Genomic DNA, 27,853 nt, shown 5'->3' with positions numbered 1-27,853 from the left:
ACTTACTTGAAATTTAATAATAAAAATACATATTATTTGCATTTTTCATTTCCGAAATACCTTGTATATTAAAAAGAAGTGTGATATTTAGACTTTGGGGGCTGTTTGGTTGGTGAACGCCACGAGGAGGCAAAAGTGGTAGGTGGGAATAACATATTACTTTTAATAGTGGGTAGATGAGAAGCTTTAATAAATGACTTAATAGCTTATTCACTTAACTAATACTATATGAATTTATTTGAGTTTTTTTTAAATCACTTTTCTTAACATAGAAAATATTTATAATATTTTTATACTTATTTAAACATTTTCCTAAAAATAAAAAATATAACTAAAAGTAATTTATTTCGATAAATTATTTGGGATACTTATTAAAATTATTTTCAAAAAAACAAAGTAACATATTTAATAAGAAATTATTTTTTAAATAATAACCTATTAATTTTGGACACAACTCTTAAATAACGTACGGTGTCCCATTAAAATTTGTATTTTTAAGTATTTCCGTATTTATATTAATATCCATGTCAGTGTCACTCGGTGGAATTAGGAGAAACTGTGGATATTATTGCGGGCCAATCCATTGAAGAACCGGGCACTCAATTAACATTAAGAACTTTTCATACCGGCGGAGTATCCACATGTGTACTGCAAAACAGGTGCGAGCACCTTGTTACAAAAATAATAATAAAAAATAAAAAATAAATTAATTTTTTTAAAAGTCTTTTATTTGCTACCATTTTTTTCAAAACTATTTTAAAAAACTCGAAACAAAAAACATATATTAAACTATTTCTCGTTTCGCTACGAGTATTGTAATTAATTTATAACTACATTTATTTCTTTTGTATGATTTCTTTTAAATTGAGGAAATATGCATAATATTTTTTTACTTTTTTTATTAATATAATTTGTTAACAAAACTTATATATTATACATTTATTATTATTATTGTAATGAATATTTAGTAGTTTGTATTAGTTTGTGTACATGACGTGTATAGCTGACTACGTTGACTGCACTTTCTTCCTATTTTCTTGAGAGGGACTTGCCAGTGCAACTGCAATAGACAGAAAATAATTATTTAAATAAATAAAAAACACAAAATATTATAAATAAAAAATAAAAAGTACATTTTTTTATCAGTTTTTTCATAAATGGACAAATAATCAAAAAAAATATCTTTTTTACTAGTTTAAAATAAATGTAATCTAAAATAATTTCCCATAATTTCTTCTAAGAATTAATCATTCAAATTTGGTGTCTATATAACTCAGTAGCAACTATAGTTGATCATGCTTCTTTCATTTAGTTTTTTTTGTATCTAACTTTCCTTCATACTCACCCTTAATACAGGTTAACTTCAACTTGTTAATTTTAGATTCACTCTTTTTACTTTCTTAAAATTCAATGTCTTCTTTTGTGTATAAATTTTGTTGTCTTGATTAAATATGCCATTTCTTGTTTGATTGTGCAGCATTCACCTCTATGGCACCAAACTCTGCAGTGCCAGAAGAACAGGTAAGCCCAGAATCATGCTTCCAATATTTGTTTTTTATTTTTTGGTTTTGATGGATCAGTGTCATTCTCTTTTGGCATGCTGCTCCTTCTTTGGTAGAAAAGAAAAATTGTGTTTGTAATTGCTACCTACCGCCAAAAATGGGTTTCTGCAACTTTTGTTCAATCAAGATAAGGTAGTAAGGAATAATACACAGTTGTTGTTGTTGATTTTGATGTTAAGGTTGTTGTCGGAGAGGAGATAGAGCATGTAAGGGTGGTCACTTTGAACAGGCCAAGGCAGTTGAATGCCATCTCACCAGAACTGGTAGATCCAGTTAGCTCAACTTTCAAAATTTTCCCTTCATCACTGCTGCTGTTATTAGCTTGTAAGAAGAGATGAAAACTGTTGAAATGGTTTCAGGTTTCTCTGCTAGCAACATATTTGGAAAAGTGGGAGAGGGATGAGAACGCAGAGCTAGTCATCATAAAGGTTGATGTTTTACTTGTTATTTATTTATTTATTCAATTATGATGACTTCTGTATGATAAATTTGATGAATTTTGAAATAATTATTCTTAAAGGACATATCTAAGATGATTTCTAATTGATTGGTTATATAGAGATAGCTTAGTATCAAAATTAAGCTCTATTATTTTACTATTTTGGTTCCAAAAGATGATTTACCACATAATCTGAACCTGCAGACCCTTATGTTTGTGCTACAATTTTACTGATTCAAAATATTGGAGTAACCTTATTAGCTTTTATTAATGGCCTCTTTCAAATTTTTCCTGACAGATTCTGTTATTATATCCTACCAAATGAAACAATTCACCTGCCTCTTGAATTTGTTTTTTTTTACTTATGTTCACTTCACTCAATTGCTGTGCAATTGTTCTTCCAGGGTGCTGGTCGAGCATTTTGTGCTGGAGGGGATTTGAGAGTGTTCTATGATGGCAGGAAAACAAGTAAATGAATCTTTCTCACAGGCATTTAGAGGAATATGTGCAGACAAGTTCACATAGAGATTTCATTCTTTTTTACTGTAGGAAAATACCTTGCAGCATACTGTGAAACACAGTCTATTCAAGACATTATTATTTAGTGAAATTCATGTGAGACAATTTTATTAAGTCTCAGTGAATTTCACCCAATAGTAATGATGAAAATTTGGGTGTTTGTTTTCTTTTCTTCTTTATTGAGTGAGGTCTAGTAGAAAAATAAAGTAATATATCCTTACATTGTTTAGTCTCACTTAAAGAGTAATTCATTTTTCTTCACAGAGGATGCCTGCCTTGAAGTTGTCTACAGATTTTACTGGCTTTGCTATCACATTAGTACCTATAAGAAAACCCAGGTTTGATTTACAACTCAATTCCACTTTCTCCTTTTTAAGGCAAAATATTATTGTTAAAATGTAGTGAAGTCTCCTGTTATTTTAATGGTTCTATTACCAAATAAAAACTAATTTATATTATATCAATTAAATTAAATATTATTTTATAAACTAAAATATTATTTATAAAGTAATTTCTATTATTAATAAAAATTTATAAACTAGTTTCTAAATTGGTATCTATGATGTTAACTATCAATTTTAGAATTAAATTAATTGATAGCTAAAACCTTAATAACTAATTAAATATCAATTTAGAAACTAGTTTATAAATTTTTATTATAAATAAAATAATATTTTAGATATTAATAATTTTCTAGTTAGTAAAATAATATTTAACTTATTTAATATAATAATTAATTATTTTTTTCTCTTATGTTTAATAATTTTTTTGTGGTGTATTATATTATAAAAGGTTGCTCTTGTTCATGGAATTTCAATGGGTGGAGGTGCAGCTTTGATGGTTCCACTGAAGTTCTCAGTTGTAACAGAAAAGACTGTGAGTATTTATCTTCTTTGAGATGGGATAGAATTGTTGACTTTTGTAATAACTACTTTAAATCTAAAGTAATTTTTATTTGTGGACAGAGTAAGAATCATTGTGCTGACTATATACATCAAAATTAAACTCATTTTCTAAAAGGTTAATTTTGTGGTATACTAGTCAAGTACTCATCCTTAACTTTTTGGTGGTGTGTTCTAACAATGCTTGAACAGGTTTTTGCCACTCCTGAAGCAAGTTTTGGTTTTCATACTGATTGTGGCTTCTCATACTATCACTCTCGTTTACCAGGGCATTTAGGTAAACCACAGTCTCTCAAAGAATTCCTTTTACTGTTTTGAAAATTTTCCCTCTTTACATTTCTATGTTCCTGGCTGTTTATTCTTCAATGACAGTAGAAGTGTCTTTAAAATTTTACTGAGTTAGCATAAATGGTTATAAAAGTGAAGAAAAATTCATTAGAGAATTACACAGAAAACTGCAGAGTTGTAATCATGCATGTAATATTACAGGTGAATACTTGGCACTGACTGGAGGAAGGTTGAGTGGGAAGGAAATAGTTGCTGCTGGACTGGCAACCCATTTTGTCCCTTCTGAGGTTTGATTATCTTTAATCTCTGCAATCTATGACTTTCTCTTTTATAAAGTTCTCACCAAAATCATAACAAATTTCAATTATAATAAATATGCTTTATTAGTTTAATAAGATCTCATCTTGTTTTAGGCCTATGGTAAACAGCTCTAATAGATTTGTTTACATTTTCTGTTTATTGATCTCAGAACATTGGTCCACTGAAACAATGTCTTGTCAAATGTTTATGAAAAAGGAGAAAAATTAGTAAAAAAGCACCAGAATGTTGCTTTTAAAAGTGCTTCTTAGCATCCAAGTCACTGGGTGTTTGTTACATATAGTAGGGGTTTTAAGTGTTACTTTGAATGATGATGCTTACATTTTTGGTGTACCAGAAAATTGGTGAGCTAGAGAAGCGCCTGATTAGCTTGAATTCTGGTGATGAGAATGCCATAAGATCAGTAATTGAAGAATTTTCTTCAGAAGTTAATCTTGATGAAGAGAGTATCTTAAACAAGTAATCACTTTTTCATCAATGATCTATTATTTATTTTCTAGTTAGTTTTATTCTCGCTGTTACCAGCAAATTGCACTATGCTCAAGACAGTAGTAACCTTTGGAGATTTTTAGGCAGTCAACAATTAACGATTGCTTCTCAAAGGATTCTGTAGAAGAAATTATAAAATCATTGGTAAGTTTCTTATTATTTCCACAGGAATAGTATTTTCTAATTGCATGTTGAGTCCTTTCTAGGCTGTTATATATGACTATGCAATTCAATCTGAAGGAAGTTGAAGCAAACAAGGAAGGAAATAGATGGATAGGTGCAGTTGTTAAAGGAATGAAAAGATCATCACCAACTGCATTGAGAATAGCATTAAGATCGGTAAGATTTCTTAATATGAATTTTGTAAGATGTTAGACTGGATTCTGGATATTGAGTTCTTCAATCAAATCATTGAATGGAAGATAAAACTTGAGGTTGAAACAACCAAAGATATATGGACTCTCATATGCAGACTACCATTATTTATTTTTTCCTAAATTCTGATGTATTTTCTTCTGACTTGATAAAATGCAAAAGGTGAAAACATCCTAATCAGCTTTATAATGGTGAATTGGCCATGAAAATACACACATTCATGCATTCATACTATGAAGTTGTGTTTACATGCAACTAAGGCAACAATTTTCCCTTCTTGGCTTTTAAAACTGCTCTCTTTCAAATCTATAAGAAACGAAATCAGGACAAAGAACAGAAATGGTAAATACATAATCAAGTTTGCCTTGTAAAGTAATAATGACATGTTTCTTGATTTCATGCTTCTGTATATATTGTCTTGGATATGTACAGGTTCGTGAAGGAAGGAATGAAACACTAGCTCATTGCTTAAAAAGGGAATTCAGATTAACAATAAATATACTGAGAACTACAATATCTGAGGATATGTATGAGGTAACTGGTGTTGGTTGAACAAATTTTGACAGAAGACAGCTCAATTTTGTTAAAATATTTTGAACGTGTTCCCTACTAAATTCTGAAGCAAATTTTTTCTGTCTTTTGATGAGAAGGGTATTAGAGCTCTTACCGTTGACAAGGATAATTCTCCAAAGGTATTCTCTCTCTGTTTTCTCTTATCTTCCAATACACGCATTCTCCTTTTATATGTAATAGAATTGCCTATTTTTCCAATGTGAAAGAGGGAGTAAAAGTAGTTCATTAATAAATTTAGTAAACATCCATTATCAGTATAAAATTTTTACACCATTAAGCAATCATAAATCTTTTTTAGTATAACTTCAAAAAAATCATTAAAGTTAACAAATTTATCATGCATAGCAGTTTGTGATTCACAACAGTGTAAAATGTCTTTTACTCTGTCAGTACATGTACTATTTATTCTTCATTAATTTCTATAGTCTTTCTTTTTCCAATGTGGTTGAGTAATCAAAAGATAGAACTATACAGATGTTGCACCTTTCCATAAGTTGAAATCTATAACTTGATTCTACAGAGAAGGGCAGTTAGTAGTTTACAAGGTAATTGTTAGAAAAAGTCTACAATGATAAAAAATGAACAACACATACGAAAGGAAAATTAAGTTACTTGTTTAAAGCTTCTCAAATTCATAGATGAAATTCTGCAGTATAAGAAGCAAGCATTTGCAGGAACTCAAAATTTGCATCCTTCTCTCCACACCCCATGTCTCTTCTAATTTAAAATCTAAGCTTAAAACCTGATGTATATGTTTGGTTACAAAATTAAAACATACATCAAAGCCAATTAAGGAATGCCAGTTTTATGCTATTAAACACAAAATCTAATGACTACTAGCAAAATCAGTCCAAAACTGCATTTTATTTTGACAAAAAAGTATTATTCTTTCTGTTTGTCTTTTATAATACTAAAATACAACCTTGTTTAGTGGGAACCTTCATCTCTTGACAAAGTAGAAGATGCAAAGTTGGACTTGATCTTTCAGCCATTTGATAAGAATTTGGAGCTGCATATTCCAGAAAGTGAGGAAAGCAGGTTGGTTGGTGTTTGAGTTTTGATTCAATAAGTATCAATTCTTAAATTAAATTCATCTGTTGTATAACAAAAGTTTCTCTCTAACTCCAAACAGGTGGGATGGCAAATATGAGAATTCAGCTTATGCTGTTCCCAATTGAGAAAAAATTTCAATCACTGGTTGAATGCTGCTTCTTTTGGAGTACCTCCAAAATTATGTCATGAATTTTTCTACTTTCTGGTATGCATTTATCCAGGTTGCTGTTATGCTATGTTCATCAATAAATTTCTACAGATGAAGAAAGTTCATGCAGAGGAGCCCTCTAAGTTTGTTGTCACTCTTTTGCCGGAAAAAAATATGTACTTTGAGATGCTACAAGTATACATGAATTATGATGTAAGAGTATAATGCTCTGCCTATTTATTTCAACAAACTTCACTGTCAAGTTTATGAATAGCCCATTTGATTAGTTATTTTTTAAATAAATGCTCAATTCATGACATCTAAATGAAATATTTTGATGCAAAAAGATTCATTATAGTTAAAGAGTTTAGAGTAGTTGGTAATTTTTTGATGGACTCTAAACATCACTCTTAGAATTTTCAACCCATAAATGTGTGATAACAATTGAGAAACTTTGGTGCCAAGGAAAATAAGTAAAACAAAAAACTAGTGTTGTAACACCTCTCACTGTTTGAACTTGCCATAAAATATGTTTATGAGGTTGTAACGACAGTTTTGCAAGGAAAGATTTTCAAGAACTTGATTTAAGTATAATTCATTCTCAGAAAACGGATTTACAAGGTGATGATTGTTCTTATTTATACGCGGTAAATTGACGACCATATTTTTAATTGATTGGGATCTTCAAACCATTTTCTTATGCCAAGACATATATATCTTGAGTATGAGACTAAATATTTGTGGATGATTCAATAGTAACACAATAACAAGTGGTACAATAGAGACATTCCTAAGGCTTTATTAGAAAGAAAAAGTGGAGTGAAGTTGTTTGAATGTAAAAGAATTTAACGAAAATGAGTTAAAAGTTTATAGATATGATGTAATTGAGGTGACTAAAATATAAATAAAATTTAATTGTATATTTAATAATTTATCAAAATATTCTTGTCTTAAAAATCTTAAGATTAATATATTTTTATTTAAAATAAACATGAATGTTTATATTTAAAGATTTATATATTTATTTATATATTTTTATTTAAGTTTTTATTTTAAAAAAAATTCACAATTATTTTGATAGACATATGGTCACACTTTTAAAAGTTGGGAACATAATAGAATTTTTATTAATAATACAACTAAATAAATAACGTCATAAAAAAGATAACGAAACCTACATTTATATATTTAGATGTCGATTTTATCTGTTAATGAATATAAATACTAAAAGAAAATTTGTAAAATTACTAATATTTGTATATCTTTCGAAATTATTCATATTAGTTACATAAGTAAACATTTTTCCTTAAATATAAAGTGTAATTATACCAATTTTTAAAACTAATAAAATTAAAAATATATTTCTATAATATCAAATAAATTTCTAAACTTACTTACATATTTTTAATTATATAAAATGATTAAGTCATCTAACTTTTTAAATTTTAGAATAAAATAATTGATAAATTATACTTTAAAGTTTTCTTAATTTTTTTAAAGGATTAATGTGACAAATAAAAAAATAAGTATGATTTTCCTCCAAAATAAAATTTAAAATAAAATAAAAAAACATTTCTTCAAAAAGATACGCATTATAAACCTACTTAGTTAGTTATGCTTTAACACATAGATGTATTGAGACATAATCGATTATGTCATTAACCATAATTAATTATACTTTAACACATATATGTAATGAGGCATAATCCATTATGTCATCAACCATCCATATATAATTGATTTCTTACCGTAAGAATCACATATAAACTCAAATGTATTATGGTTAAAGGGATAAAATACTAAAATTCATCATATTTTCTCTTTTTTATTAGCATCTAAGAGGGTCACTCCTCTTTCTTTCTCATCCTTTCCAAACATAAATAGTGATTATCTTTTTTTCATGAAGAATGATTAAACTTTCTATTAATATCTTGTATGAACGTTAGTGTTTATACGAAAGTTTAAAATGCATATAATATAAATTATAAATTTAGTTATTTATATCTCCCCTAATTTTTTATCAAAATTTTTACAATTACAATCAATGATGGAATCACAAAATTGATATAAAATTAAACTAATATAAAAATTGATGAGGAAAATAGTTCACGATATCAATTAATTTTTTTATAAAAATTTATCTTAATTTTATTTAAACTAATATATATTATATCATTTTGTTTTCTCAAAAAAATATTTACTATTTTGATTTCTCAAAATTTAAATTTTATTTTCTACTAATAAATTTGTACCAGTTTTTGTTGATTTGACGTTTGATTAACCACGTAAAAAAGAATTAACAGTCGTTAGTGAGAGAAATTAAAATAATAAAGTTTTAAATTTTGAAAATCAAAAGATCGAAAAAACAATAGGAGTGAAAATAGCAAAACGTATATATTTGAGAGAACTTATATATAGTATAGATATATTTTTAAAGGATAATGTAATTAATTAGTTAAAACCAAGGAAAACTAGATGAAGTTATACGACAAATAGATGGAATATATATAATTATTGATTAATGGTATTTTGGTATGTTGTGTAAACTTATTTTCTTCAACTTTTAATAATTTTACAGTTATATTTTTATAATAAAATTAATTTAAGACAATGATGAATTTATGAAGAAGTAATATTATGACAAACTAACAATTATGGATATAATAAGATTAAAGATCACAAATAAACCTTCACACCCAAGCTACTTGAATTCGTTCTGATTTCGATGAAAATTCTTGAGTAAAATTATGAGTGATAATTGATTTTTCAAATTGAATATATGAAAGTAAAGTTGAATATATACCTATCGTCATATTCATGTTTCCATACTTATTGTTTAAAATTATTAAAATATTTTTAATTTATTACATAAATATGTTTTTATTAGAGGTGTTCACAGGTTAAGTTTGATAGGTTAAGTTTCTCCAAAAAAAATTTATGTTAAACTAAATCCAACCCAGTTCATAGTTGATTAAATTTTTTTAAAAATATTCTTTTTTTTAAATTATAATTTTCAAGTATCATCCTAATTAATAAATAACATAACTTTATAAAAATTAAATAAATGTTTTAATCAAATTAATAAATTTATTCAAAAGACATATGAAAAGAAAAAGATAATACAATTATCCATAACATAAGTAGGAGAGTGAATTTTGAATTGGATAACTATGACCAAATTATAAATAAACACAATTCAATCTAATTAGGATGAATTGAGTCAAGTTGGATCACATTATGATAACCCCACTCAATCAACATCCATATATTTTATTTTATTTTATTTGAAAAATCCTTCTTTTATTACAACAATTTTCTTTCTTTTCTTCATTTGTTTGACTAATTTGATATTCACTAAGTTCGTTCAAATTATTTTTTTTTTCTCTTATCACAATCTTAATTCATATTTATTTTATTTTTTTAATTTCGTTCAAACAATATATTGCATTTCAAGAAAAATAAACCTCAATTTTATTAAATTAAATAGCTTCTAAAACACATTTGATCCTTTATATTTTTTTTCTTATATATTTCTATCTATTATTTTATTTTCTTTACATAAGAATGTCTCAATAATTTCAAATAGTGTCCTTTTAACATTGAATCATTCATAACATGATATTTGCTATATTATGATTTTTACTTTTTTTTTATCAAAATATAATTTAATTATTGTTTAGGACTTACAAAAATAAATAGTAAACACGAAAACGAATTTCATATATATGTCTAATACAAGAACATGAACAAATATATTTTTATTTTTAGAAATATGTATAAACAAACTCACACCTCCATTTTTAATTCCTAAATATGACATGAAATGTAGACAAATGATGAAATTTCTAATATATTTAGGGTCATTTAAATTTACTTTTAAAAATGTTTTTTGTTTGATTTTCACTTTTTAAAATAATAAAAGCAACTTATAATTTTCATGTATAAACTATATAAAACACTAAAATAGCAGAAAATGAAAATAGAAAACTATTTTCAATCAAAAAGACTCCCTAATCAGCGCAAGGAATTTCTCAAATAGAACCATAAGAATGATTTCAATAATTTTTGTTAATTATTTCTATTACTACTCTTTAATGCTAATTTTCTAATACTTAATTAAGTTTTAGAAACATTTGTTTCGTTTAGCAATGGAATGTTGGAATAAAACCATTACTTTTCATTTACTTTTTTTAGTTAAAATAAAATAGATAACTTCCTTAAATAAAAATTCGAAAAAGCAAGAATCAGAGATTGTGTAATTATACAAGTGAACAAAAATAATAAAATAATCTACCAAGAAAAAAAAACTCTAATTGTGGTAAAATTCATTTTATTAAGTGAAGTAATTCTCTTTATTATTGTTATAGATGATAGAATTTCACTTAAGAAAATCAAATTTTCCATACTCATTTCCTACTTCTAAGTATCTTACATTAAATATTTTTAAAAAAAAAACTAACTTTGACACAAACTAAAATTTAAAAAAATTATTTATTTAAATATAATGAAATAAATAAATTATTCTATCCAATTTAAAAATATGAAATATAAGATATGCATTTATGTAAAAAAAAGCATTTAAGAGGGGTAGAATTGTCACACAAACAAAATAAATGAAATAAGAATTTAGCAATGGTTAATACAATTCAACTCAGCCGTGGTCACTACTCAGACAAATTGTATTCTTATTAGCATACAGGTATACAGAAAGATAAAAAAAAAAAAAAAAAAAAATAAAATAAAAAAAAAGCAACAAACTAGGGGAAAAACTAAAAAAGACACCATCTCAGCACATTTACCACTCGACATTAGCATATAAGATACATTAATTTTTTTTTCACAATATACACAATAAATATTCCTAAAAGACAATAATAAGGAAGAAGGAAACTGTGAAAAAATTAAGCACCTTGGAAAGACAACCGATCTCGAAGGGTATCAAATATTGATGAAGCTGCCGCATTTTGTGCAAAAGTCAATTTCAACCGACCAAGTAATTCACCATCTTTTGCCTGTGATGCAGCATCCGCGGCTTCCTTCGCCAAACCAATTCGAGCATAAGACTGTCCAAGATAAACAAAAAATCACAAAACTATACTAAAAGGGGATAACTCATTTACTAATTTCAGATAGAAGGTCAGTTAGGATCATTTTTTCTATAAACACTTGAAGAATATGAAAATAAGAAAAAGGTGAAACAAGCTTTTTCATAAACTAAAACTAAAGTATTCACAAGTTAGAAATCTAATTTCAAAATATAACTAATATGAGAAACATTTTACAAATTAGTTTATGCATAAGCTAATTTTAGTTTATAAAAGAGTTTATTTCATTTTTTTCTTCACATTCTTTTCTCTTAGAAGTTAATCTAAACAAACCCAAAGTCTCACTTTTTATAAAAGCTCTACTTTGTGCTCAAAATTGTACTCTATTTATATGATGCTACAGTTTGTAACCTTTCTCGAAGTGCACAACACAATGCTTGCAACGATATAAAAATTAGTTTGACTTCAGCTCGACATTGTACTGAAGGCTACTCAATGGAGTTGTTGTTTCGGATAAATAGCCTTTTTACAGCATTTCTTAATCTCATCAATATCCGAGTTGCAACTTGAATTTTCTATCTTATAGGATATCTTATCCTATGCCTAGTTGTACTTGTTTTTAAATAAAAAAATACCCAATTCCCCAAGAATATCTCTAGGCTAATTCTGTTCCTGCATCATAGTAACAACAAAAATAGTAGTAGTATTGAGGTGATGAAGATTAAGATAATTACGATCACAGGCAGGGTAGGAATTTAGGCAATACTGATGACATTTATATTTATGATCCCTTGATAACTTTATTAACTATAAATATGCTAAGAGAATTTTTTTTTTCTATTTAGAAACACTTATTCCACTTAGCTGTGGTTTATGGCTTTTTGCAAAATTTTGTGTCAATTTCGGCACAAATTGTAGGCTTTATTTACAGGAGACATGATGATTCTTTATGAAACAAGGGAAATTGTTCAAGGAACTATAAGAAAAAACTATGATAGAGGATGGAATTTGAAACGGACTTAGCCCTAGATTGTTTATCATACGATAACTATTAGAATGTGCCTTTTTAGCCATAACCATAAAATCCTTTTTAGCCATACCATTTCAATTTATTAATTCAAATCTCACAATCATGTTGTATGGATACATGTTAAGATGAAAAGTAAAGAATTATGTCGTTTGGAACAAGCACAAAATACCTCAGCTCTTTCTCGAGGGTCTGCAAGTTTTGGGATATATTTAATGGCTTCTGCCTTTTCATCTGCTTCAATGCATGCCTCCACAAATGGCCTAAAACCTATCGATACCAGAACATGTAGGTATTGAATGTTAGAGTAGTAATTAGTTAGTAGCTAGCATAGCTGAAATAAAGAAAAAGTTCATTTCCTCTGCGCTGAAATATAAAACAAAGAGTCAAAATGCTTGATTTGCACCACTCTAATATTTCATTAACATAATGCTGAACTCTTCACAGTGATGATAAACATATGTATCTCACCCATTCATTTCAGATTAGCAGTCTAGACTTTCCAATTCCCTACAAATTATAAAATGAAAATATTAGTCTAAAACTTACCCATTGGAGGTTTCTTCTCCTTTGAAAACTTTTCTAGGGCAACCCAATCCTTGATTGTAGCCAAAGCAAAAACTTTAAGCCAATACCATCTCTTCTCAGACACCTGAGGAGAACAAACGAAATTGTGTGCCTCAAGAAATAATTTACAGAGAAAGAAGGGGGATAGGGGGATTAAAAGAGTTTCTATTTTAATATTTTTGGATTTTGTGTCAACAAATTATTAGTGCAAATAGGCACTTATTAATGTAATTTCCCAACCTTAAATTCTGTTTTCACTTTCAATGCAGCTCGATGATTTCCCAAGACAATACAAGTACGGATTGTATCATTTATACTAGAGTCCACAAAAATGGCCTGCTTTGTAGTCACTTCAAGTTCATGCTGAATTCTGCAGTAGCAACAGCGTTATAATGTTCCTCTTGATCGCATGAAATGAATATTTACTCAACCCATACCAAAGTCTAAAAGTTTCTCCAGAAATATATGAACAGCCTCTTCATACATATATGGAGATATTATCACAACAAGCGTAACAAATAAAATGCTAGATTATTTTATAGTCCTAGTGATTTGACAAGAATTAGTCACACCTTAACAGTTTTGCATGCTCTTCAGCTGCCTTAGATTCGAAGATATGCTCCTTGGTTTCAGCAAAAAGACTTTGTGCCTTCTCAATAAGTTTTATTCGAGGACCATGAAGTGGAGATCCTTTGCTTGCCATCGGATTTTTCCCAAGTTCCCATGATTCTTTCCACAAAAGAAATGCCACATCCTACAAGGATTGACTTTAGACTAAATCCCAGAATTTAAATGAAAAGAAAGAATGTTGAGCATACAAGGAAATGATCTGGCAGACTTGATTAAATCCAAAATATCAGGCATAACAAGTATGATTATAAAGTTTCAGACAGTTGCAACATAAAAAAATTGCAAGGCAGAATCGATAGTAGACCAATGACCAGCTTAATGTAAAAGGCATATTTGGAGAAAAAGAAAACAAAATAATAAAATGCTGTGTAATCAGGATGTGTGGATAGATAAATAGACAATTCCACAAAAAAAGTCTGAGTGAAATGGCAATAACCCGATCACCCATACGTTTGTGGTATATTTGGGGGTGTGAGGCTATAGGGCGAACGGGAAAGGATTAAAACATCATTTCTAATAAAAATTATCTACTTTGATATTCTTTTTACAATAACCTTAATATCCTCATCTTTTATTTATTTTTATAACATTATATAATTTAAAAATAAAAAAAGTTGTCCTCTCCCTCCTTCCCTTTCTCTCATATGTACAGATTCAAAATTAGAAACTACACAAGCAAATCATTGCAAAGAATGAAAACATACTTGAAGTTGTCCGGTTGATAAGAAGAAGTCCTTCAAAAATTCATGTTTATAGAACCTGAAATTGAGATGTGGTCATTAATTCCAGGATGACATGCCCTTTTAACATTGAATAAATCAAATAAGAACACATGAACACAAATATGCCTAAACAAAAAACATGAACAACATAGAAAATGCTGTTCATCTTCTAGTTTAACCACTACATTTCACCCTTCCCTGCCTTTCTTTCTTTATTAAATGTGTACCTCCCAACTTCACCATTTAAGATGTAATTATTAATGAATGGATGATATGTTTTAGGAGATTGAATATGCAAAAACTAGGATGGTAGCAAGAAGAGATTAAAGATCAGAAAATTGGAGAATTACAATAGAGAAATATGTATCTGTGTTGATTAATATTAATAAAAAAAGGATGTTCACAGCAGTTAACTGGGATAGTGGTTTTTTTTTTTTATCAGCAATGAACTGGGATAGTGGTAGCAAGAAGATTAAAGATCAGGAAATTAGAGAATTGCAATAGAGAAATATGTATCTGCTGTTGTTGATTAATATTAATAAAAAAAGGAGGATGCTTCTTCACAGCAGTTACTTCTTCTCAACTGACTCCACAAATTCAGCTCATTTTGAGAATATTTTAGCCTCCCTAACATACAATGCATCTTCCTATTTAACTCCAATTCTAACTGCCAAACGACTGGATTCCTGACGACCACAAATGTCATCCAACTGTTTCTTTTTTTCATTTGTTCTTTTGCACATATGATTCCCAGGCCCTCTTCTTGAGGTTGAGGTCCCATCACACATTGATTACTTCAAACCATTTGGCTTTGGTTTTGATCATCTTTAAGAGGAACAACTATGTTTAGGCTAAAAGGCATGAATATTAATATACAAAGGTTTATACTAGTTATTAAAATTATACCTTAACCATCATATTTCACCTATTTTCCTTTTTTTTAAAAAGTACATGTTCTCCACAGACACACTGTTACACTGAACATTTCAAATCATGTGTTTTTAGTTATAGTTAACAAATGGGAACGCCTAGGAAAAAAATCATGGACAGATTCATAAAAGCTACTAACATCCTCTTGACATAACATTGATACTTACTGCACCTTTGAGGTAAATTGTCCCTAAAGAAGCAAAATGAACATTGAATTGTACAGTAGGACCATAACAGGCACTAAATAAATAGTAGCCAGTGATGCATGGGAAGTAGTAAATGGTTGTGGTAAGATTATTTTTAACTCTGCCTATGGTCTCATAGTCAGTCCCATGCCCAAGCACGACGACGGTGTTAAACCCTCAACATTCAACTTAATACTAATCAAAAACCAAAACGTGGACAAAGAAGGCCACATTAGGGCCAATGAGCAAAGTAGATTGCATGATTTTTAGTTCTATTAGAAGGGCTAAAGGGAGGCCAAAATCGATACTAGAGAAAATTACTAAAATGAAACCTGTGGTATGTGATTCATATGGCTGATCTCACCTACCAGGATAAAGCTATTGTTGCTATTCTAATTCAATCAATCAATCCTACCACCACGTTTTCCTACAGCTACAAGAGGATTTGGGATTGGTATAACAGAATGCAAACATGTCCATGTGGCATTTTATGGAGTAGATGCACACTTCATCACGAACATGGGAGCAAAACTCAGCATTGATAATTAGAGCTCCAAGGAATTGCAAAATAAGACAGTTACCTCAAACCTCACATGACAGTAGAAATGCTTTGGGGCCATAAAAGAAAGACTGAGGCAGGTAATTTAGAGCAAACAAAACATTTTGAGAATTTTTTTTTGTGTAACATGTACGAAAACTTGGACAGCAAGGGCACAGGTTACACTGTAAATAAAGAATGTGACAAGATTGTTACCATTAACAGTTAACAGAATGTCCAAGAGTCTGTTGGTAGCATCCCACTTAATATTTAATATTCAATTAATCAGATGTTCCACATTGGCTAGAAATTTGATCAAAATATTCCTTATAAAACTTGGGCAATCCCTCTCCCTTGAGCAAACTTTTGGAAGTTTGGTAAGTCTATTTCTAGTATTATATCAGCTTTTTGAAGTGAGTTATTTGGTTTGTTATCATAACACAATATTGTACAGTTTGCCATTACATTAAAAACACTAGTGTATGCATCTTATTTTCTTTATTTGGTTAGGAATTAGCAGTGACCTTAATATTATATAACTCGGAGGATCCACACTGTCTCTTGGCTTCTGGAAAATGGTTCAAGGTCACATACCGTGCATAAGTCACAAATAAGTCCCGTGCTAAAGGTCGGGCCTGTATAGTGCCAAAGAACTCCAATGGTTGCCTCTGCATAGAAGAATCGAGCATTGAAAATAAACTCATTTTACTCCATACACATCACATAACAGACTATAAAATATTAAGATTTCCTGAACCAATACCTTTTGCCAAATATGAAAAAGTACAAGGTAAACAAGATCAGTATCCCCACATTCAGTCGCCTTCATCAAGGCTATATCTTCTTCTCCAATGCTTAACAGGAGAGGAACCTGAACATAAGAATCAATGAGTACAATAATAAAATAGCATTGGATAAAACATGGTGGACAATAAATACAAGCCAAGAAAATGGGTTGAAAGATGCATGGAAGGGGACAAGATTAATAAGCCATTAATTTCAACGTGTATAAATACAAGAGAATCAGAATAGCACCTGTTTTGATGAACGAGGCTCGTGTTCAACAAGTAAGGCAGCTAACTTTCTTCGGCCACTTTTGTCTGCATGAGCAGCAACCGCTGCATAGGATATGCCTTTGCACAGTTTTAACTGAGTAAAAGAAAAGAAATTTCAAGCTTTATTGCAAGAAAGTAGAAAGAATTATCAAACAGAGCTTGAAGTGGGGGGAGGAGAACCTTATCCAGCAGAATCTCCAAAAGAGCTGCATCAGGAATTGCCAAGGAAGCAGTTATCTTTGAACATGCCCAGTGCATTATCACCACCTCCTACACAAAAGCAGTCACAAAAATATCAAACTCACATGTATACTTAAAGAAGACTGCTAATGTGCTGATGATATTTATGGCAAGAAGGAGAGAGAAAGAGAAGAAAACAGTCTATTCAGTTGCTGCAGTTGTTAGATCCACATAGTATTTTCATACAAGTTCAGTTGTACTCTTATACTAAACACCCGCATATAAAGAAGAGTAGTGACTATCATACCACTGGGAATGTTCCACCCAGCACCCACCCATAAAATGTGGTTAAAAATGACAGCATGGTTATTTTATATGGTTACGCACAACTGTAAATATGGTTTAACTTTTTCTCACAAAGGGTTTAAGGGTAAAAAAATGTGATTATATACAACTATCGATTTGTGCTTGTGGCACTAACAGTTAAATGTCTCAGCAGGTGGTTAATGTGTAGTGAGGTTATTGAAACTTTGAAATGTCCAATAGTAGTTAATTTTGTGTGACAAGTGGTTGAGAGTAAATGAATGTGATTGAATCTAATTGTCAATACTTGTGGCAGTAATGCTTAAATATGCCTCACAACACAAGTGATTATTAGTGTAACAAAGTTATTGAAATATCTAATGGCAATTAATTTAGCTTAGTTCAGTGTTCAGGTTCATTGTGCATGTGATTAGTTAGGTGCAGGTTCATAGTTAGAGGGAAATTGGGACCTGTGTCTTCTGATGCACCCCTGCAGGTAATGGACCTCATCCTCCATCCAATTGTGTATAATGTAGAAAGGAGGCGGCACATAGGTAGAATAGAGAATGATTTGGGAAGTGTAGTAGCGGAGGTTGTTATGAATGAGAAAGATGGCACTGAAAGACTGGACACTTGGCAACACAGAAGGGAATGTGAATATGAAAAGAATGGAAGGAAGTAAGGAGTTATTGGATGGATCGTAAAGAAATTCAGAATGGCTGCAGCCACAGGGCAGCAATGGCATTTTGCTTCTTTGATATTATTCTCTTATTTGCTGCTCTAATTTTAATGATTCTATATTCCATGCATTTGAAGCTTGCCCTCAGTGGATTTCCTTCTAATTTTCATAGCTAAAATAAGAACTTGTCATACTAATTATTAAATTAGTTTAGATTAGATTAATATATATTTAGTTGACAACTAGAGTGTGCATTGACACCTGTTTTCAACTCCAATCGAACCACTGTTCTGCCATGACCTTTCCAATCACCACAGTTATCTGACATAATCATATCAGCAAGCCTTGAGAACCTGCCTCCATCAGAACCTCCTACACTGCCCACGTATCCCAGTTACATGAGGGTGCATCCAGAAAAAGGTCTAGTTGTCACCATTAATGACATTTGACTAGCCTGGATATCCTCAATCCAGATCTAGATTCATTTTTCCTTATTGCTCCTTGAGTTGACATATATTTTATTAAAGACATTACAATTTACAACATGCATTGAAGAAATATGCAAAGACACCTGTTTTATCAATTATGTCAGTGCTTTCCTCTGTACTGACAAATTGCATGGAAGAAACAAATGGTACATCAGCAGGACTTAATAAAGGTCCATAAAACAGTCAACCATATATGCATGCTATACTTTGATGCACATGGCTGTTGTGTAATTCTTGCATTTTTTAAGGGGATTTCTTTGGATGAGAAGAGCAGCAACCTTGGGTTAAAACCTATGATGCATGAATCTGGTGTGTGCCAGATACAATGCATATCCAATACGACAATACGCTTATTTTGAAAATAACACAATACGATCCGTGGCAGATTCATATTTAAAAATGTATAAAAATTCTTAAAATACAATAATATATAATTGCAATTGTGCGGATCCAAATTAAGATCACATTTTTTAGACATTGTCAAAATAAAAAATTATAAATTATTGCCATCATAAAAGTATTAGTGCTTCATAGATTGGATATATCATTGATAAGTATCGGTAAAGTATCCTAGAGTATCAGATCCGGATATGTGACACAAATTGAAGTACGGGTGCATCAAAAGATAAAACTAAGCAATTAGCTTCCACATGTGCAAACTGTAAAATACTCTATTTTTAATATTATAAGACTGAATTTCCTTAACATATGTTGAAGGATTGGGTAGCATAGCTTCATTAAAGTTTTCTTCTATTGTGTCCGGTTGAAGTTCCTTTTGTTATAAAGAAAAATTCTTATCCTCCTAACTCATCGGAGTTGTCTTTCTTTTGTCTTAATGAATTTCTTCTTTATCCAAAAAATATAATGGCAACAGCATCAAAGACTTGACAAGTGATGCACAAATTTCTGATTTGCAAAATAGCATCCAAGACTTGACATTGATTCACAAACTTCTGAGCATATAACGGGAAGTTTCAATCTTGTTAGTCATTAGGTGTGCCACACAGCCATCAACCAAAATGCACAAAACTATACAATACACACAAACTTACTTGATTCATCCCAATATATTCTGATATTTTCAGTGCAAGCAGATGTCGGTGAGCATTAATCAGGCGACCAATCAGAACAGATGGTGTAAGCAACTGATGACAAAAAGTTAATTCAGTACAGTGTCAATACAGGCAATTTCAGCACTGATATAAACAAGTAAGCCTTAAAAACCTTGTATTGCTGAATACTAAGAGGAATGCCAATGTCAGGGCTGCGCACTGCATTCAAGACCCGCAGAATTTTACACATCTCTTGGATACAATCACGTTGAAAATTGCTGCCAAAGTCAACTGGATATCATTACCGAGAGCAAATATCAGAAAATATGTGTGTCCCTCTTTAATCTTGAGACATTCACTATCAAGAACAATGTAATTAAGACAACAAAACATTTTTATATAAATATCCCCAGTATATAAATCAAACTCACCTACAAAAGGCCTGCCCATAACTGGCTGCCCTTAAGAGAGTTTGCTGGCGTGAAGCGTCAAATTCATGACCTGCAGCATCAACACAAGCTTCAACTGCCTCAGGAAGGGACGATTTTATCAATCTCAAATTTTCATCAGCCTGGGAAATGACAATAAAATCAGAATCTCATTTATAAGCATGAACAGTTTGATGATGCCATAATTAAAATCCAAATGAAGACCTCAGACATCAACTAAGATCCAAATATAGTAAGGTCTTTTTTCTTAGTTTTAATACCGAAAACAAGTCATAAATCATCCACAAAATTCTTGTTTGATTGATCCATCATTTTCCTTTCTGTTGCATTAAATTAGAAAAAATAAATAAATAAACTCAGATTCAATGAGCCAAGTTTAACTACATTTTCCATTACTGGAAATAGTAGTCATTCTTCTTTTCCTTTAAATTGTAGCAAAATAAATGTATATTGCGTTGTCAACAGAAAGCAATGTTCGAAATGTTCAACTCTAATGATTTAAAATATACTTGATTTGTGTAGAAAGCTGTAAAAGCCTAAAATATTAACAATAAGTAAGACATATTTGATTATTCAATTTAGTTGTTGTTTACTAACAAACTAAAATAAAATAAAATCGGATAGCAACGTTACAGACTTCCACAAATAGAACAGCATCAAAGTGCTCAACAGAGAAGAAACTAGTGAATCTATATTTATATATTTAAATAAAAGGCTACACCCAAACATCTAACACGGACAGATTCTTGGTAAGAATTAGCCTATCAATTTATGGCTCAAAGCACATCTAGTCGCTAACAACTACAACAGACAAGCAGAACAAGCCTAGTAAAAGAAGAAAAACCAGTTAGCTGGCACTTGGCAGTGAGTAAATATGAATTTAATCAATGGCACTGATTGAATTCACTTATTTAAGATACTACCAGATAAGGCAATGGGTCAATTCTTGAAGATATAGGATACAATGCATTTAAGATACACATTCAAAAAATTAAAATGAAGAATGTATATGTATGTGTGAATTAAAAATTAACGTACTTTATATGAGATCAATTTTTGTAAGTGTACAGCTGCAGTTATTAATCAAGTACATTTTTTTTGAAGTATTATTATATATGTTTTCTACTACATAATAAAAATATTTAACACAAAATATGCAATACATAGTATATTAAAACGAAAATATACATATTAAAGTAAATAATATAACAATGAAATAGGTTTTACACAGTATTAGAGTAGTGTTACTCAACAGAGATATTTTAGTTTAGGCACATTGTACGGTTGTCTTTATATTCTAACTAACTCCAAGTCAGTTGGGTCTGTCACAGGTAGTTTAGATGTTTGTTACAGGCAGTTCAGTATATCTGTTTCAGATAACTTTCTATACTTGTTTTACGCAGTTACTCTTCACAGTTACAAAATCCATCTTCACATAAATTCTCAAATAACTCAACCAGAAACTGTTTGGTCTATTCACAGTTTATCATTTTCTCACATTTTTGGGGTGTTCTTGTTTTCCCCATCTTAGACCTTAAAATAGTCATAAACTTCAATTCTGCTCACAAGAGTGTGTTTTTCTTGGCTATTTCACCTCTCACTAAGGCAACAAGTGCCATGCTGCTGATGGTCGCATATCCAAAGATGTTTTTATTAGTCCTGGTTCCCATACACTGAGTTGGTCTCATAGTTCTTTTATTTCCACTACTTCTGTTTCTGTTCCTCTCACTATGTCATCTCCAGCACCTACCACTTCCCCTGCGCCTACATCCATACCTTCCTTTAAGCCCAACAACAACATCAAATTCATCAGTCTCACAAGTCTGTCCCTAATCTTGCACCTCCCTCTCATCCATCTGATACTCAGTCTGTGCAAACAGAGCAAAATCTGTATTGTCAAGTCTCATGTCCACCCCACTCTCCTTCTAACTCCCCTTGAACTTAAAAACTGCAAAACAGGCCCTGGCCAGTCCCACCTGACATACTGCTATGAAAGAAGAATATGATGCTTTACTTAAAATATACTTGGACTCTTACTTCTCAATCTTCTAATCATGGTACCATCAGCTGTAAGTAGAATTTTAGAATAAAATATAATCCCAATGGCTCTCTTAATAAATATAATGCAGACATGTGGCTCAAAGATTTCATCAACAACATGGTTTTGATTACAATGACACTTTTCTACAGATTATTCTTACTCTTGCTCTCACACATAAGTGGCCTATAAATCAGCTAGATGTCAATAATGGTTTTCTTTGTGAAGAGGTACATATTTCTTAACCTCCTGGTTTGAGAACTGTACCGACCAGTCCTCGGGTGTCGTTGACCGCTAGTAATGATAGAGCCACGTAAGTTGGGTCCCACGAGCGGCGTGGGCCAGTGTCTCGCAAGGCAAGTGAGCCAAGGTGTCAAAGAGTGGTCAAGCGTTGATCACCAGGATGTACTGATGTGTCCTCGGCAATATAGTGAGGACGATGAGAGATCGGACATCGGTGACTCGAACAGCAGAGCTGAGCCACGAGAGGAGGATCCCAGACCACACATCAGTTATCAATTAGGGAGAAGCCTAGATCACGAGGGGTCCATGCATGTGGTGTAGATGACGCGTTCAAGCGTAACACGAGTAAAGAGCCACTGGAAGAGATACGACCTGTGAGGGTCACGTTTCAGGGGTAAACTGCATGCATGGCACGTAAACAGCTAGGGCACTCCTAGGACGGATGGCCCCAGAGATTAGGTGCACAAGTTGGTACCCAGGTGGTCATCCCGTCGGAGGTTGCACTCCAGTAAGGGAGCCTTACGCACTAGATTGCCCTAAGAGTGGGTGATAGGGACGTTAAGGCACACCCTCAGTAACACCTAATTGCGGTTAGCGGAAACCCTAGAGTATATAAGGGGTAGCGATTTACACGCTAATTTCTTACGCAAGTTTACACATATTACATAAGAGTTTTTTACAGCTTACCTTTGGTGTTTCCTAGCCCTATACTGACTTGAGCGCCGGAGTGCAAACGGCCTCTAGGGCGCCCTTTGTCTTTGCATTTTCAAGTGTTTGATCGAAGAAAGGCACGAACGAAAGCAAGGATAATTGGGCGTGTGATCGTCGTAGACGCGCGAAGATAATCGAGTCAACCGGCAGGAACAAGAACCCTGATAAATCTCTTGTATGCAGACTTAACAAATCAATTTATGGGCTTAAGCAAACCCCTCAGACCTGGTTTGATAGATTAAAATCTACTCTTTTTAGTTTGTTGTTCAAAGCCAGGAAATGTGTTCCTTCACTCAGTGTATTTTCTTCAAGAAGTTGTGGTTTACATTTTGGTTTATGTAGATTACATCATTATAATTTATAACTAGCATCGATTCTTCTACAACACAGCTCAACTCAATTTTCTCACACAAAGTTCTTAGTGATCTAGACTACTTTATTGGTATTGAGGTAATATCATAAAAAGATGCTCTTTGGTTCTCACACAAAACAAATACCTTCATGATCTTCTTCGAAACCAAAAGTGGAACAAGCTAATCCTATTTCTTCACCCATGATTGGTGGCTGCAAGTTGACTAAACAAGGTTCTGATCTTGTTCTTGATGCCTCTCTTTGTCACTCATTCGTAGGAGCTCTACAGTATGTTTCTATAACTCAACTAGAAATTAGCCTTTTAGTGAACGTTTGCCAGTTCATGTCAAATGTTTTAGAAAAACACTGGACAGCAGTTAAATAAATTCTAAGGTATCTCAAAGGTACTGTGTCTTTGGATCTTCATCTTCAACCTGCACAGTATCAAGCTCCTTTAACTCTGCAAGCTTATTGTGAAGCAGACTGGGCCTCAGACCCTGATGATAGAAGGTCTACATGTCATGCCTCAATTTATCTTGGTCCTAATTTTGTTTCTCGGTTGTCCAAAAAAGCAAACAGGTGTTGGGCATTCCAGCACAAAGTCTGGCCCTTGCAGCAGCCAAAGTCATATGAATCAGACTTTACTTTCTGAACTGAAGGTTCCTCATTCATCTCCACTTATTCTCTGTGACAATTTAAACACCATGACTCTCTCTCATAGTCCTATTTTCCACTCACGGAAAAAAACACATGGAATTAGATAGATCTATTCTTGTTCATAAGGAGGTTCTCAGTAAAGAAAGTTAGTCATCTTCCTGCCACTGATCAATATGCAGATGCTCTGACCAAAACTTGCTCTCCCACTGTCTTTTTGATCCAAGCTCAAAGTGGTTCCTTCTTTTCAACCCCCTTGAGCATGAAGGGGAGTATCAGAGTATTGTGGATGAGCTTAAATCTTTCTTTTATTTTTTTAATGTAAAGTGGGTCAATTAGTGACCCAATAGTCCAACCATTGACACATTGCCCTAGAGGTCACTGACCAAGCCAGTTTTCACAACACTAACTTCTGTATACAGGGACAAAAAAAGGGATGTTATGCAGCACCGACTCTAATGATGCAGCACCACCACCATGTCAAGACAAATCTATCCACAAATTTTATATTTTCAGAAAACATGTATCCAAACCATATCAGATATTTTACTTTTTATTTTTTAAAATAAAAGGATAATGAATACTGATAGGAAACATATCTTTCCTGTATCTGTACATGGCAAAAAATGGTATATCGGTGCATCAGAGATTGACACTTTAACATATGTTCTACATAGAATCAAAACTACAGAAATCTAGAATGATGTATCAGTCTAGCAACAGTAAAATAATTGCACAAATAACCTCTCTACCTTGGCACTTCGCCTATCAAAATGATCCAGGGCATCATATAGTAAAGCAGCAGGTGATGTACTTCCAATTGTGAATATTGAAACAGTGGAATCAGGCACCCGCTGTAGAAATTCCATACTAGTGTTGGACAATATCCTCACTCCATCACACTCAGGTATAAGAATTATTGGTTCATCATAAAGGTAGTGAACTGGTTCTCCATCAGGACCCATCATTAAAAGCATATCATCCCAGTACAACAGCACAGCATCCATTCCACACCAAGCAATCTGTTCCGGAGGAAGGGCTGACTGCATGCACAAAAGCAATTAGAGTTAAGGGTGACATGGAAGCTACCAATCCAAACCTAATGAGAAATAGGATAACAATGGTTTATAGGTACGCAAACACACACATAACAAATAGAGTAGAAAATTCACAACATAGAAATTATATAATATTAGATACACCCATTTTTGTGTTAAACAGCACATGATGGTGGCAACAAAATATAATTTACAAAATAACAAATTAAATTGATGCAGAACACAAAATTCAAACTTCCACTACACGCATACAAACAACAAATTCTTAAGCATTATGACTTTCTGTATCCTACAAATTTGAATATATGCAAACACAACAATTTCAATATATACAAACACAACAATCTGTATATACAAACACAACAACTTGCATATATACAAACACTAGAATTTGAATATACAGAGACACAAGTATATAGAAACAGTGTGTCTATGTTTATACATACACAAAAACACATCCATAACAATATTAAGATCATAAACAAACGTCTCGTTAATGATTTAGATATACCCCCATTTTCATAACTTAGAACTTGATATACTTAAATAAGTCAACACCATCCGAAGATATCTATCAAATAATGACTTGACCTTACTCCAAACTTTTGGCTACATTCATCCAAAATAAAATTCCCAAGCAATGTACCATGTCCAAGCTTTAAAATTGTGGTCACCACACAGCGCTGAAGTTTCATTACGATCCTTGGTATAACGAAAAAGTTGCAGACAACTGTGCTATTCAGTCATGGAGACAGAGACTAAAAATTCCTTGACAAATATGGCGCATGGTCATGGATTGTTTTCTAAAACCATGATCATGTTCCACAAACTATATGAACACCTCCCAAAACCCATAAAATATAACATGTATGAAGAGGGCTAGCAAACACACTTGTTCTGATACACATCTTTCTTTTCGTTAAATATTGTTAAAAATTATAAAAATCATGACCAAGACTATGGGTTACTACTCGCATTTCTCTAACACTCATTTCAACTTCAATACCAAAAACAATCTCACACTCAGACCAACCCATAACAAACACAACCATTTCAATCCACCCAAAGCATGATTCTAAAACCCACCTCGCACTCCCTCTCGATGATAACGCCAGTCAAGTCCGAAGTAGTCACCAAAAGCTTCCCGTCATGCGTAAACGACGCGAGCCACTTGCCGTCGCGTGAAACCACCATCTTCTGCAGTGGTCCACGCAGAACTCCCTCCCCGAGCCTCTGCACGCCATCCTCCTCCACAGCGAGCACCACAGCATCATCCACGCCAAGCAAAACCTCAACATTCCCCGAAACCGTATACTGCGGCTCAATCACCGCCATACAATGAGGCATCTCATCGATCATGGGATCCGCGAGCTTCACCGCCTTAGGGTTCCTGAAATCCGCGATGCAGAAAAGCTGGTTCGCCTCGGTGATGCAAACCAAGCCATTCCCCCAAAATGCACAATCCGCAACGTTGTCCTCGAAGCACTCTTTTCCTAGAGAGAGGTTAGGTTCGATCAAGTTCGCGTGGACGTCGTAGCGGTAGACAGTGCCGTCCTGGACGATGCAGAGGAGCGTCTGGTCGTCGGTCCAGGACATTCCGATTAGGCGGCCGCCGGAGTGGCGCCAGACGGTGTCGGCTAGGGGGCGGCCGGAGGAAGAGAAGAGGCGGAGCTTGCGGAGGGCGGACTCCGCGTGGAGCTGGACGATCTTGGAGTCGTCTCGGATGACGGCAACAGGGCCGCCGAATGGCGCGACAGCGACCTTGGTGCGGGCGAGGTCGACGTGCTTCCACGGCATAGGGTAGAGCTCGGGCTTGCGGTAGTAGCGGTTGTAGAGGAGCTGCCACTCCGCGGCGACGGAGACATTGGCCATGGAGGGGGTGGGTGGAAGAGCGCAATGCAATTGTTACGGTTATGGTTTGGGATGTAATCAGAGGGTGAACATTGATCGATCGCACTGTGGCTACGGTTCAGGGGAATTGGGAAGAGGAAAGTTGTATACAGGAACAGAGAGTCAAAGAGCGAGAAAGAGAAATATGATCAGATTAAAAAAAGTTTAATAATATTTAAATGTGAATATTTTTATATCAAATAATAATTTTTTAGTATATTTAGAATTTATTTTATCAATTATAATTTGATTTAAATTAACAAGTTATAACCTAGTCTTGATATTTAAATACAAATACTTTTATATATAATATTATTATTAATAAAACATGAGAATAAAATTGTGTAATACTACACGGAATTTATTTAAATAAAAAAATTGAATTATAAGAG

General features: G+C 32.3%; 2 protein-coding genes across 3 annotated transcripts; one reads left to right on the top strand and one right to left on the bottom strand.

Annotated features, from left to right (window-relative positions):
- The first annotated feature begins 1,228 nt into the window (after window positions 1-1,228).
- Window positions 1,229-6,985, top strand: LOC137831058 (3-hydroxyisobutyryl-CoA hydrolase-like protein 5). 2 transcript variants are annotated; one of them, XM_068638571.1, is made up of 16 exons: window positions 1,237-1,356; window positions 1,478-1,521; window positions 1,742-1,825; window positions 1,922-1,990; window positions 2,406-2,469; window positions 2,785-2,858; window positions 3,313-3,396; window positions 3,615-3,699; window positions 3,912-3,997; window positions 4,366-4,487; window positions 4,601-4,661; window positions 4,758-4,856; window positions 5,325-5,426; window positions 5,543-5,584; window positions 6,397-6,503; window positions 6,598-6,985. In XM_068638571.1, exons 2-16 carry the CDS (start codon window positions 1,489-1,491, stop codon window positions 6,641-6,643), a joined length of 1,158 nt encoding a protein of 385 aa, XP_068494672.1. In that variant the 5' UTR covers window positions 1,237-1,356; window positions 1,478-1,488; the 3' UTR covers window positions 6,644-6,985. The 2 variants fall into 2 exon arrangements, with proteins under 2 accessions (XP_068494673.1, XP_068494672.1); XM_068638572.1 differs by lacking the exon at window positions 4,758-4,856 and having other exon boundaries at window positions 1,229-1,356.
- Window positions 6,986-11,259: 4,274 nt separating this feature from the next.
- On the bottom strand, window positions 11,260-27,612 carry LOC137831057 (protein VACUOLELESS1). Its single transcript, XM_068638570.1, has 15 exons — window positions 26,658-27,612; window positions 25,266-25,556; window positions 20,499-20,638; window positions 20,240-20,345; window positions 20,068-20,160; window positions 17,546-17,635; window positions 17,346-17,459; window positions 17,074-17,181; window positions 16,905-16,978; window positions 14,640-14,694; window positions 13,878-14,059; window positions 13,546-13,675; window positions 13,288-13,390; window positions 12,911-13,008; window positions 11,260-11,729 (listed from the first exon to the last, which is right to left on the bottom strand). The coding sequence occupies exons 1-15, from the start codon at window positions 27,441-27,443 to the stop codon at window positions 11,568-11,570; spliced, it is 2,532 nt and encodes an 843-aa protein (XP_068494671.1). The 5' UTR covers window positions 27,444-27,612; the 3' UTR covers window positions 11,260-11,567.
- Between the last annotated feature and the right edge of the window lie 241 nt (window positions 27,613-27,853).

Source organism: Phaseolus vulgaris, chromosome 6, assembly GCF_000499845.2.
Source record: "Phaseolus vulgaris cultivar G19833 chromosome 6, P. vulgaris v2.0, whole genome shotgun sequence".
Classification (NCBI taxonomy): Eukaryota; Viridiplantae; Streptophyta; class Magnoliopsida; order Fabales; family Fabaceae; genus Phaseolus; species Phaseolus vulgaris.
This window is presented reverse-complemented; position numbering and strand designations above follow the sequence as displayed.